The 13,542-nt window shown below is 40.7% G+C and overlaps 1 protein-coding gene across 6 annotated transcripts in view; it reads right to left on the bottom strand.

Moving 5' to 3' along the window:
- The window catches only part of MYO3B (myosin IIIB), a 547,413-nt gene that overhangs the window by 203,928 nt on the left and 329,943 nt on the right, over positions 1 to 13,542 (bottom strand). For all 6 annotated transcript variants that reach the window (XM_066345578.1, XM_066345581.1, XM_066345576.1 and 3 more), the window contains 2 exons: positions 9,351 to 9,428; positions 6,693 to 6,898 (listed from right to left, as the gene is read on the bottom strand). In XM_066345578.1, coding sequence (XP_066201675.1) covers positions 6,693 to 6,898; positions 9,351 to 9,428 — 284 coding nt within the window. The remainder of the gene's footprint in view (positions 1 to 6,692; positions 6,899 to 9,350; positions 9,429 to 13,542) is intronic.

Below are 13,542 nucleotides of genomic sequence, written 5' to 3'. Positions count from 1 at the left end.
ACTCATCCATTTTGTTGTTAAGTTGCTCAAGGATCAAAATACCAATTAACTCACTAGCTCAGAAATCTTTGATACCCTCAGCTTTCCCAACAATTTGAAACTCTTGCTCATACTTGCCTAATAGCTTTCTCAGTACGAACAACAAAGACATGCCAATCTGTTTAGCAGTTGACCTGTTTCCTTCAGTATTTTTATACATTCAACACTTAGTGGCTAAAAATACTTGACTAGTAATATTCATGTGCTAAAAGGATCTTTTTTTCTCTTGTTCCACCTCCACATTTAAGAGGAAAAAGAGGCTGAAAGAGAGTTCTTTTTAAATAGTTGTTTCAGCCTGTGCACTACATACATGCAGAAAGAGATGGCACAATATCTCACCTCCCTCATAGAGGTAGTACAAAGCTCTATAAATAATAGAAGATGAGTTATTGGCAGCAATATATGAAGTAAATTTGAGAAGAATGAAAAACTAACTCACTTCTTGCTTAAGGACTTTATTAACTTTTGTCAACCAGTGTCACCCCAATAAATTCAATTTAAAAATAAATATAACAACAATTTAAAAAGATACATTCCTGCATTTGTAATATGGTGCCACCTCTTAAAAATGTTATACATTTTGATTTTGATTAAATTTCTTTCAAATATAAATAAATAAATAGTAATTTTATGTTTATTTTTAACTTTGAAGCTCTCTGTAAAGCCAGTAGGCACGGCTGCCACTATCAAAGCAGCCTCCTGGCCCATGCAGGTTCGCATTGGATTCAGACAGTCGGTAAAGAAACAATGGAGCCAAAAACTGATGGGCCATAGTCTTTAATCCTAGCTTGCACCCGCCGGGCAAGTAAAAATACACACTGGGCTCCAAAACCCACTCACATTCAGTGCTCACAAAGCCACTAACTTATCCGAGTTTCCTAGAATCAAAGGTTTCTAGCTCACCAGCCTTATTCTCCTCGGTTCCCCATCTCCTTCCTTATCCCAGATACAAACTCTACACAAACTGGCATCTCACTCAGCACTCCGCCATCTTGGCTGCTTCTCCTGGCCTACTCCACATGGCTTCTTTCTGCTCTCTGCTCTGCTCCCTCTGCTCTCTCATGCTATCATCCCAGGAACCAAGAGCACAAGCTCCCGCTCCGTCCCCATTTTATAGTGTAGAAATCCAAACTCTTAATCCAATATACAAAATAGGGAAGTCTCTAATACAAAGTCACTTTTCTGAGGCATGATTGGATTGTACCACCCCACATCAAAAAGGGTGGGAAAGGCTTAATCCCAAAACCAAGCCCCAGGCTACAATGATCCCCAACACACATTAATATCACCTGGGCGATGGCCTCACGTGGGCAGTGTCATCTTTAACAAAGTGAGCATAATACATTTTATCCGCCCAACACTCTCATTGCCAAGTAACTTTTCTGCTCTTTCTTCTCCATTGAATGTAGTGGTGTTTAGAAGACTTGATGAAGGAAGGGCCATATTAGGACCTCTTCTTCTCTTAGAAAATGTTTGAAAAATGACCCTGGCCATAAATTTTAGACAGGAGGTTGAAAGAAACTAAAGATGTCTGATGGGATGTGGGCGATTTTAGAATAGATTTTGATTTTCATCTCTGGATACCCTGAGATAACAGTGCTTCTCAGAGGTGTTTTTGTTGTTGTTGTTGTTGTCCTTTATTTCTTCAGAAAGTTTTGTGAAACTTCTACCTGTAATCACTCATATACAAGGTATCTGGATGTCAGTTGTATAGAGAAGAATATTTCATTCCAAGGTAAAGGCAATTTCTGGATTTAAAAAGCTCCCCAGAAATTTATTTTAACAAATACTGATGAATGCAATGGACTGAGGAGATTAAAAGTGTGGATGCTGGAACCACACTGTCTGATTTCAAATTTTGGCTCTACTATTTACTAACACGGGAGCTTAGGAGAGTCCCTTGATTTCTTTCTGAGCCTCAATTTTATCATCTGTGAAATGGAGATAATAATAATATGAACAAAAAAAGATGAGGGCTCTATAATAAGTCTGACAAGCCCAGTGACAGAAAGTAACCTCCAGGGTAAATCTGATAAATCCTAATTGGATAGGTAAGGAATGGCTAATCATACCCAAGCATTTTCTTTCTCTCTCTCTCTCTTTCCTTCTTCCCTTCCTTCCTTCTTTCCTTCCTTCCTTCCTTCCTTCCTTCCTTCCTTCCTTCCTTCCTTCCTTCCTTCCTTCCTTCCTTCCTTCCTTCCCTCTTTCCTTCCTTCCTCTCTCCCTCCCTCCCTCCCTCCCTTCCTCCCTTCCTTCCTTCCTTCTTCCTTCCTTCCTTTTTTTCCTTCCTTTCTTCCTTCTCTTCCTCCTTACTCCCTTCCCTCCCCTTTCTTCCTCCCCTTCCCTTTTCTTCCCTTTTCTTTTCTTTTCTTTTCTTCCCTTCCCTTCCCTTCCCTTCCTTTCTCTCTCTCTCTCTCTCTCTTAGTTTTGCCTTAAGCAAGCCCTGACCATTGTTCTTGTGCATCTGGGTTAACACACCCTTGAAACACCAAAAGTAATCTTCTTTTCCAGACTCTTCAGAGATGTAACCACCCTCAAGCGATCACGTAATCTTGTTAACTATCACGTAATCCAATCATATGGATTTTCTGCCTTGCTTTCTCCCACTTTCATATAATCTCCCTATCAAAAAAAAAAAAAAAAAAAAGTCATTCTCTAGCACATTTAAGATCTTGCTCCCCAGCATGTTGTTACTTTGGCTCAAATAAACTCATAAAAATCCTCTACAGGTTTGAGTGTTTCTTACATCCACACTTGGTTGGTGTAGTTGGCAGGATTCTGAAGAAGCCCACTCAGGGCCAACCTGTGAACCTGGACCCAGTACTAGGTACCGGTATGGACCCATTGTGTCCCCACTCACTCCCCAGTTTGCATTGGGTGAATATAGGTGAGTTTTCTCTTGGAATCCTGAACCTAGTTGCTTTGGATAGTGTGTCCTGACCTTGAGCTGTTCTTAGAAAATCCTCTAAGTGGATAGGGTTGAGATAACCCAGGAAAAGGGGATGATAAATGGGTGGCTGCTTTTAATTTCTGCTTTTTTATTGGAATTGCTTACTGAGAGTCTGAACAAAAACCGTGCTAGTTAATGAGAGACTGTACTCTTCCTAGCACCAAAAGGAAAAGGGCACTTGCTTCCCCAGCTCAAAATCAGGTATTCTTCGTAGGGTTACCTGAGGAAAAATTTCCTCTAGGCTAGGGTGTGAAGCATTTCTATAGGGATATCCACTGCTCCTCTGGAGACATGAATGAAAAGGCTGCTTTTTCCTAGAAGTTTGTTCAGACTTTACAGATTTCAAAGGAAAATTAAAATTAATATAGGAAATCATGCCTCCAAGACCAACAAACCCCATGACAGTTAGCCTCCCCTCCCATTAATACTTTTGTAGGAAAATGCCCATGATAAGGATCCTTTGATATTCCTAAATTAATCTTCTGTGCACACAATTAAAAGAAGTCATTTATAAAACTAGGCAGAATGAATAGAAAACATATATTTAATTGGTCTTTTAAACTTCAAAAAGAGGACTTACATAAATGGATCAATCTATGGTGTTGTTTAGGTAGCAATCCAATTCTTTGCAGTATTAAAAATAGCTTTCTTATTTTAAAAGGGGAAAAGGTAATTTGGAACTTGACTTGTCAAGGACAGATATAAATTGTATCTTCTTATCCCCAATAGCCAAAACAAAATTTTGATCTGACTTGTTTTTTTATTGACTAATGTGTTTCTCTCATGGTTAAAATATCTCTGTTTATATCTGTTTGTCTGTCTATACAGGTGTGTTGTAAATCTGAGAAAATTTTCTAACTGTGGATATTGTTAAAATAAATTTAATATACTAAAATTAATTGATTTGAAGGCAAATGATTATAAGGATTGAGTATTCTAAAATTCTCAGAAATGTAAAGACTAACATATGTTTTTCAAGTTCATATGATCTATGATTAATCCTTAGTAAATAAAAGCTAGTTTAACTTTATTGGTTGAAGTAGAACAGACATGTCTTTTGAGTTAGTAATATTAAATATAATATTTATATTTTACCCAGGTTCACAAAAATAAGTCCATTTTAATAAATGACTTTGATATTTATGAAATATGTTTCTAAAGGTTATAAAATATATTCATGAATCTGCCATGCTGAAGAATTCTAATTGCTTACTTAGTTTTCAATAGATATTGAGACTTTAAAGCCTGACCAGTAGTGGTGCAGTGGATAGAGTGTCAACCTAGGACACTAAGGTCCCAGGTTTGAAACCCCATGGTCACTAGTTTGAACACAAGGTCACTAGCTTGAGCCCCCCAGTCAAAGTACATATGAGAAGCAATCAACGGACAACTAACTATATTGCCGTAACTATGAGTTGTTGCTTCTAATCTCTCTCCCTTCCCTTCTCTCTCTCTCAAAAACAAACAAACAAACAAACAAAAATTGAGATATTTTTTAGGGGTTAAAATCTCAATATATGTAGGAATAACTCTGTGGTGTTCCAAAAGGGCCTTGTTTTTATGTTAAATTGCATGGGAAGCATTATAAAATAAATAATTAAAATAAAAACTTCTAGGGTATATTGTATGGGTCAAAATGGTTGTAAATTAAACAAATAGGGCTTTAGGAAACCCAAGATGGTTGCTTGGTTCTTTAAGGTACCCTGGCAAACCCCATTGTTCTATTTTTGCATTCCTTCATGCATCATAATGTATTTAAGCTGGACTTAAATTAGATAAGAAACTCAGGAGCTGATATTATTGCAACGAGATATTTTACACAATTGCCAAGGTTTCATAAAGTCACTTTGAGAAAATGTCAAATAGGCAGTCACTTCCTTTCACAGAAAGCTCCCAGGAGATAAGAGTTTAAAGATCATGGACTGCCACCTGGAGATTTTGTTTATTGGAAGAAACATCAAATAAAAGGCACTCTCCATCCTTGTTAGAGGGGATCATATTAGGTGCCTAACCGTTAATGAACATCTAGTCTTGTCTCTTATACTTGCCTCCAATAGGCATCAAAGACTCCTCAAGGTTGAGAAGCTGCCAATATCAGAGGTAGACAGCTATTCGAATATATCAACAAGGCCTGTAGACCAACAGATTAATGCTGTACTCAGAGATCATTTTTTTTTTATTGTCTTTACCTGTCTACTAATGATATTAGTCATAATAATAGTTATACATGTTTTGGGGGGTTTTCTATATAGTCTAGCTTTTAATGATGTATAAGATAACTTTTAATACTCTTTTTACAACTTATATAAATGTTAAGCTATATACAAAACACAGGAAAATGAGATAGATGGCAAACCTCAGATAATGATAGTTCACAGAACAGAAATAATCCAGAGTGGGTTTTTTTTTTTTTCACAATGAAGGTCATCAGACCTGACTGCCTTCCATTTACCTGCCCTTCCCTTCTGAGGGAAGACTTGACTTCAACTCACATCCCGTAGTTGCTATATTGCCTCATTCCCAATGGTGCACTGTTTCAACAAGACAATGTTGATACTGAGACTTCCTAAGAATGAACATTTCTAGTTCTGTGAGACATTATTTGACCAAAAGTTTGGTAATGCATCCTTCAGACTGATTTATGACCAAAGGGATAACTGTGAACAAAAATGAGCTTTATAATAAATCTGGCAAGCCCAGTGACTGAAAGTTACTTCACAGGGTGATCTGATGATAAATTCCTAATTGAACAGGGCACAGTGGGTAGTCCTGCCTCAGGCCTATCAAAGGTCCCTTTCTTATGCATCTAGGTTAACACACCTTTGAAGTCCTAGAACTAATCCTCTTTCCAGACCCCTCAAAGGTGTAACCACCCTCAAGGAAACTCATAATCTTGTCAACTCTCCTGCAATCCAATCATAGATTTCCATCCCTTGCTTTTTTCCACTTCATCTCTTCCTTATAGTCTCTCCTTAATTCCAAATGTATAAGAACTGTAAAACTGTCATTCTCCAGAGCATTAGAGATCTTGCTTCCCAGCATGTCATCAGTTCTGCTTAAATAAACTCATAAAAATTCTCTGTAGGTTTGAATACTTCCTACATTTACAATAGTAGACCCTAGATTACAGGGTTGTACCATGGTTCAGATATACCTGCCACCAAGCAATATCCCCATGTGGCAGAAAATTAGCTGCCTAAGAACATACTTAGGTTTCCATAACTCCATCACCAGAACTAGCTCATCTCTGGTTTTCCAAGGTAATACTCCATAAACTACAACTAGAGCGGTGTAGGCACTATGTAAATGTTAACTATAATATTATGCCATGCTATTCATTGTTTTAGCCTGGGAGAGTACCTGGTGCATTCACATCTGCCAGAATCTGAGAACCTGACCCACCTATGGAGAGATACTTTCATCCTACCAATTAGAAATCTGGAGATCTTAAAGACTAAGGATATATAATGGACATTTTTTATTTTAAAAATGTGATCACAGAAGAATTTAATTTGTCCTCCAGATCACTGTAATTTAGTTGGAGCATTATAAAAAATTCAACATTTAAGGAAGTAACTGGTAGGTGGTAAGTAGCTGATTGCACGTTTGGAAGCAAGTGGGCCTGAGGAGTCATCCCAGGGGACAGGGTGCCCATGGCAGAGCTGTACTTAACATAATACATTTCCCAAAATGCCAGCCTGACCTTTTCACAAACTCTTCAAAGAGGATGCGGTGGGAATACCCCTGTTGGCGGATGCGGACTGTCTCCAGGATCCCCGTGGAGCGGAGCTGGGCCAGCACTCTCTCTTGAGAGAACTTCAAGGCCTCTCGGTCATCATTGGGTTTAATGCAGCGCACAAAGTGGGGCTGTCCAACCACCATTTTGGAGAGCAGATCCATCAGAGAATACTAACAGGGGAAAAGTACACATGAAATGAGGTTATCACAACCATGATGGTTAACTACAACACAGTCCTACAGGGACCTCTAGAGCAATTTATTGACTTGTAAACAACTTGTGGACTCCCCCCCCCTTCTTTTGCAAGTGAGAGGAGGAGAGACTGAGAGACAGACTCCAGCCTGCGCTCCCACCTGGATCCACTTGGCAACTCCCATCTTGAGCCAATGCTCTGCTCATCTGGGGCCATGCTCACAAGTGAGCTATTTTTAGTGTCTGAGGCAGAGGCTCCACAGAGCCATCCTCAGCACTTGGGGCTCATGCGCTTGAACCAATTGAGCCATGTCTGCAGGAGGAGAAGAAAGAGAAAAAGACAGAGAAGAGGGAGGGGGAGGGGTGGAAAAACAGATGGTCACTTCTCCTGTGTGCCCTGACTGGGAATCAAACCCAGGACATCCACATGCCAGGCCGATGCTCTACCACTGAGCCAACCAACCAGGGCCTTTTTTTTTTTAGACTAAAAAAGAAATCAGCAATAGGAGATGATGATATAGGTTCTGACAAGAACTTATAGCTAGCTGTTTGCATACTCAAATGCATTCTTTAAACATCACCTTGCGCCTAGCAATGTCCCCATGTGGCAGAAACTTAGCTGCCTTAGGTTCCCATAACTCTGTCACCAGAACTAGCTCCCCTCTGGTATTCCAAGGCAATACTCTACAAACTATACCTGTAATTTAAAATGCCCAGCTTTTAGGGAAGGGGTTAGTTGCTTCCTCAACCTAAGAACCATCAGAAAGTCTAAGCAAATCCTACTGACACCATTGGTAAAGGAAAACAGAAAAAGAGGGCGAAAGAAAATTGGAAGAAAGAAGACTAAAATGAAGATCAACTCACATGGGCCGCGTGGCTGGCACAGAGAGAAAGCACATGGAAGGGCAGTGGGTGCTTGTGCAAGAGAGGTCTCAGCTGGTCCCTGGGGTAAGCTTCTGGAGCTCCTCTTTTGGACATGCCTTCAGGAGCAATTCCAAGCCACCCAGGAAATCAGTCCCCTCATTTCATAATCACACCTCCTACTGATCCAAAATGGTGTTACCTAGCTTGCCAATACACCTTATTTCTTGAATTTAGCATTTGGGGACCAGTATTTTGAGAACACCAAGTTGATTGTCCTGGGTATATTTTTGAAAAACTATAAGCCAGAGACTTCTCTGCTGATAGAAGGATTTTAGGCTCTTGGGGATGACTCACAAAGTTGCTCAGAACCTCCTAGTCCCATGGAATAGATATGGATACACACACACTGCCCAGGACACAAAGAAGATATAGCTGTTAAAGGGGGTAATGTAAGAAATAAGTGGCAATTAGAAATGTACGAACATGAGTGATGAAAAGGGGCTGAATGCCTTCCTGCCGGAGAAGTGGTAGCAGGGATCACTACCTGGATAAAGTGCTGGGCTCAAAAGCCTCTGAGCCTGTGTAGTTCGGATCCTGAGCCCGATTCTGGGCTACCTCTGAAGCACAGTTGGCTAGGTTAGACTTCTTGGCTTTAGGTCTTCTTGAACCTGCTAGCTTTCTGCAAAGCCTGCTACCCATGGTGCTGGCTCCCAGACTGCCTGGCAACCCCATCCCTTGACCCAGCTTCCCACTGACTCCCCACCCCTGCAGAGCCCCTTCCTGTGGTGATACCACCGTACAACCTCATTCAAATCCCTGGGATTGGTAGTTCTACTTTTGGCCTAATATCTACACCATGAAGCTGGTTGGACATTAGCTCTGAGTGGTACATTATCTGTAAGGGGATTCCAACCCAAACTATAATTTAAAGATAAACAAATCTGTGCAAATTGGTACAAGAGTGTCTGTGTCTCATCTTTCCTAAACAATGTATATTTAACAGAGCCCTTCTAGAGACAACTTTTTTACTCAAAGGAGTCATTTTACTAGATGAAATATCAAATATTGGTCAGCAGAGATGGGAAATAATTGGGCTCACACAAACAGGTCTTACAACGGAACAATTCAATTTAGGAAAATAAAGTCAAAGCTAAGACAGATTCTCTCAGGAGCTACACTTGATAAGCCACCTTCTGAAATTTTATTAACTATTGTACTTTGCTTTTCAGTAAACATGCTGTAAAAGTGGCTGACTCTGGTCGCTTTATGGCCAAGAAGCCGCTCCAATGCTAACTGAATCAGCACGTTCAGTGGGCAGGGCTATGTGCCAGCGGCCGAGAGAACTCTCTATAGACGCGTGGGCTTCCACCTGATCTTTCAGAGGACACTGTGCTCAGAGGTAGAGGTTTCTGGCTATAATTTTCTCTCTTCATACCCCACCTTTCTCAACTGGCTCTTGTGCTTTGCTCTCATTTCAGTGAATCTCTCAGACCTGGGTCTTTTGTGGGAAGGGCTGGCAAGTCCTTTCTCTAAGTAGTCAGATTAGAGGTCAACAAGACTCCATACCCGGAAGTAAGAAGCCATGGTCTGCCCCTTCATGTTGGTGGTTTCTTCCGGATGCCGTATAACCTCCAGGGTGTCCACCTGGAATATAAGTGGGGAGAAGTGGTTTGAGGAGACAGACAATCCATTTTCTGGCTTTTTCAAAATCCGAAAGGCTGTTTGGTCACATGTATGAAGGGGCCTTGATGTTGAGAACACAATAGTACACACTATGGGGAGAATTTTTAAAGATGTATTAAAGAAAAATAGAATTTGCACTGTTCTACTTTCTTGACAATGACCTCATTCTGACAAAGAACTATATGATCTAAATCAGGGGTAGTCAACCTTTTTATACCTACCACCCACTTTTGTATCTCTGTTAGTAGTAAAATTTTCTAACCGCCCATCGTTCCACAGTAATGGTGATTTATAAAGTAGGGAAGTAACTTTACTTTATAAAATTTATAAAGCAGAGTTACAGCAAGTTAAAGTATATAATAATAATTACTTACCAAGTGCTTTATGTCAAATTTTTGCTAAGTTTGGCAGAATAAATCTTTATAAACAACTTACTATAGTTAAATTTATCTTTTTATTATACTTTGGTTGCTCCGCTACCGCCCACCATGAAAGCTGGAACGCCCACTAGTGGGCGGTAGGGGACCAGGTTGACTACCACTGATCTAAGTATACACCTCCATCAGTGTTGTTTCTATACTTCTCCATGTTCTAATGGACCTCTGGTAAGTTCTACAGTAATGTCCATGAGAACAAACTACTTTGTAAAAGAAAACAAGGCAAAGGCCCACCATGCTGGTTGATTATAAAGACATGGGCCCGAAGCCCAGGTAGCACTGCAGGAAATAAGGTGAGTTCCAGTGGCCTTCCTGCCATCTGACCTTGACGCTGCCACACCCCTTCTATCTCCCGTGCTCACTGTGGACCCGAGCTTGGGATATGTCTGTTCCCAATCATTTGTCCCAACTATCTGGGCTGACTGAAAGGAATTTATGAATAAAAACAACAGTAGGAATCAACTGCAAGCAGCCTGTATTTCTTTATTGTACCCCAACAGTAAGTGCCGGCTCCCGCACACACAAGGCTATCTGGTTTGTAGAGGGCACGAGTGGCAGCTTCCCATCTGGTCTGAACAGGTGGCAAGGACATGAAGCAGGAACGTTTGGAAGGAAGCTGCTACTGTCAGCGTGTGTGTTCTGCTCCTTCGGTGGACTGCTATCCAAGCAGCCGCCTCCCCATGGAGCGAGGACGTCTGCAGCCTTGTTGAACAAAAGTGAAAAGTGGGTGCTGAAGGAACAGGGGCACAAGAAGCAGGGAGCATAATGAGGCTTACTTCCGGGGTGTTTAGGAGAATGTATGCAAAATGGAAGAAAATGCTTCCATTAGCTTGGATAAAGAAAAAACAGGTTTATTTAAGAAGAGGAATAAATGTGGACCTAAGTTTTAAAAGACTAGAAAGAAAACCTAAATAGTGAGTGAGCAGAAATACGGGCCTACCTCTAAGTGAACAACGTTGGGGACAGTGCAGCGTGCTCCCCCCTAGGCTGCAGATTGGATGTGCTCCCAAAGCCATCAGTTTATTTGTGTGCAGCTGAAGTGATGGCACAGCTGCCTGTACATGTGACTTTTTAAATGTTTTTCATGGGAAAGGAGGAATCAAAAGCTCTCTGTTGAGAAGGAAGGCCACACTGAGATAGACAAGTGAAAAATAAACACAGCACACCCACCCCATCTGTAGAGGTGCTGTGCTCTCTCCACAGTCAGCTGCCTGCAGGTGTCTTCCCATCTCGCCTCCATTTGGATGATGGAGCTCAGAGATGGTGAAGTGTGGGGCAAGCTAATCAGGACCAAAGAAAAGAAGGTCTTGGCTAGGGTATATGTTCGGTCAAATTGTTAATTCTGAGAGTTTTCTTAAACTTAAAAAAAAATTATTTTAGAGAGAGACAGAGAGAAAGAGAGGGAAGAAGAGGGAGGGAGGGGGGAGAGAGAGATGTTGATTTGTTGTTCCAATTATTTATACATTCATTGGTTGATTCTTGTTATGTGCCCTAATGGGATTGAATCATTGACCTTGGTGTATGAGGATGACACTCTAACCACCTGAGGTACCCAGATGGAGCTTTAAACTTTTTGTCTTATTTTCTTTCTCCACTATCTGACCTTCAGACACACACACACACACACGCTAAACTTTTAGGAATTTCCCTGCCATTTTACCACTTCCTTTGACTCAGAGATTCTCCCTGAAGAACTACATGCATCTTACCCTGAGCCTGGTTTCTCCCCCTTATTTCCTTCCCTTTGTATTCAAATCAGCCAGCCCATGCCAGCCCCTCAGGCTCTAAAGCACTATTGAAGGGGCAACTGAAAAGCTCACCCACATTTCTTTTGTTGGTAAAATTTACCTGTTACCATTCCTCAAAATGTACAGTGGACCCTGGCATTTGAGAATTTAACAGTTTAATGATCAGAAAATTCTTTATATATTCATTCTGCTGAGACATTATTTAAAAAATATATGTATTGTTTTTAAGATCAGTACTCATCCCCTGCAGCAAATTAGAAAAATACAGAATGAATCACCAATTTACACTTCCAAAGTTATAGGGCTGCTAGGCTCCCCTGACTAACCACCCAGCCTGACTTTAAGTTCTGTCCTGGTACTTGCATAGAGTAACTCTTGGGAAGTGCATAAACCTATTTTGTATTATATTCAACCTGGAAATGCTAATATAGGGGGTCCTCAGGTTATGGCAGTCTCAACATATGGCATTTTGAGTTTACGACACTCACTTCCATAAGAACTTTAAAAAATTGAGACGTAGGTGTTTTAGCTTATGTCATTAATGTTGTAATTAAGGATTATATCATACTTACAGACTAGCCTGGACCAATTTTTTAAGAAGGTAGAGAGGCCTGCAGCAGATCCTGTACCCTCTCCATCAGCTGCTTCTCAAGATGAAACACCTGTAGTACAGGTAGAATCATCTCCAGTGTCTCCTGCGTGTTCCTTAGGCAATCCTGATTCACCTGACCCAGTGTCTCCAGCACCTTCTGCAGGTTCTCCTGCCTCTCCAGCTTCCTCCCCCCAATAGGTCACTCTCTCCTACCTTGCAATGCCCCTTCCAGTGTGCAAGCCAACCACAGGAATAAAGGTAAGGAATATTTTTACACTCATTTTTTGGACATTTTTTTTCTGTTACTACAATACAGTGTATAGTACATTTATGTCCTTTTCCTTTTCCTGTGGCTTAGCTGTGTTTTTATGTTCTCTAGATTATGATTTTACAACTGTGTTAGGATAGGTAAGTGACTTAAGCTAGGGTATGTTTCAACTTACACCAAAATTCAGGTTACCTCACTGTTGTAGGAATGGAACTGTGTCATAACCTGAAGACCCCCTGTACTTGCCTGCAGTTCATCACCTACATTAAGTACTGTATTTTAAATGTGAAAATTTTATTTTATTTTTTTTTAATTTATTTACTTTTACAGGGACAGAGAGAGAGTCAGAGAGAGGGATAGAGAGGGACAGACAGATAGGAATGGAGAGAGATGAGAAGCATCAATCATTAGTTTTTTTGTTGCAACACCTTAGTTGTTCATTGATTGCTTTCTCATATGTGCCTTGACCACGGGCCTTCAGCAGACTGAGTGACCCCTTGCTCGAGCCAGCGACCTTGTGTCCAAGCTGGTGAGCTTTGCTCAAACCAGATGAGCCCGCACTCAAGCTGGCAACCTTGGGGTCTCAAACCTGGGTCTTCCGCATCCCAGTTCAACGCTCTACCCACTGCGCCACCGCCTGGTCAGCCTAAGTACTGTATTTTAAAGAATAAAGAATATTTGAGTAGGGTATGTTCTAATTCAAGAATTTGTTAAGGTCTTGGGTTGGTCAAGGGTGTCTTTCATATTTGCATAGTCACAGGTTCTCCTGAACTCAGAGTGAATCTAATATAAAAGAGGGGCATGAGAACTACATAAATTAACTTAAGTCAAACAAAGTTAAGTCAGGGGCCTGCTACATGCTATCTGACACAGAACTCACCTGACAGGAGATGCAAGCAGACCACAAAGAGCTTCCAGACAAAAAAAAAATTCCAGCAAAAATTGATTAATAGCTACTCACTCATACCTTATCATTTACCCATACTAAAAGAGAAGACAGACCACAAAATATACATCTAAAGGCTAATGT

This window comes from Saccopteryx leptura, chromosome 7 (genome assembly GCF_036850995.1).
Source record: "Saccopteryx leptura isolate mSacLep1 chromosome 7, mSacLep1_pri_phased_curated, whole genome shotgun sequence".
NCBI lineage: Eukaryota > Metazoa > Chordata > Mammalia > Chiroptera > Emballonuridae > Saccopteryx > Saccopteryx leptura.
Note: the sequence above shows the minus strand (reverse complement) of the source record. Positions and strands in the feature narration are given on the sequence as shown.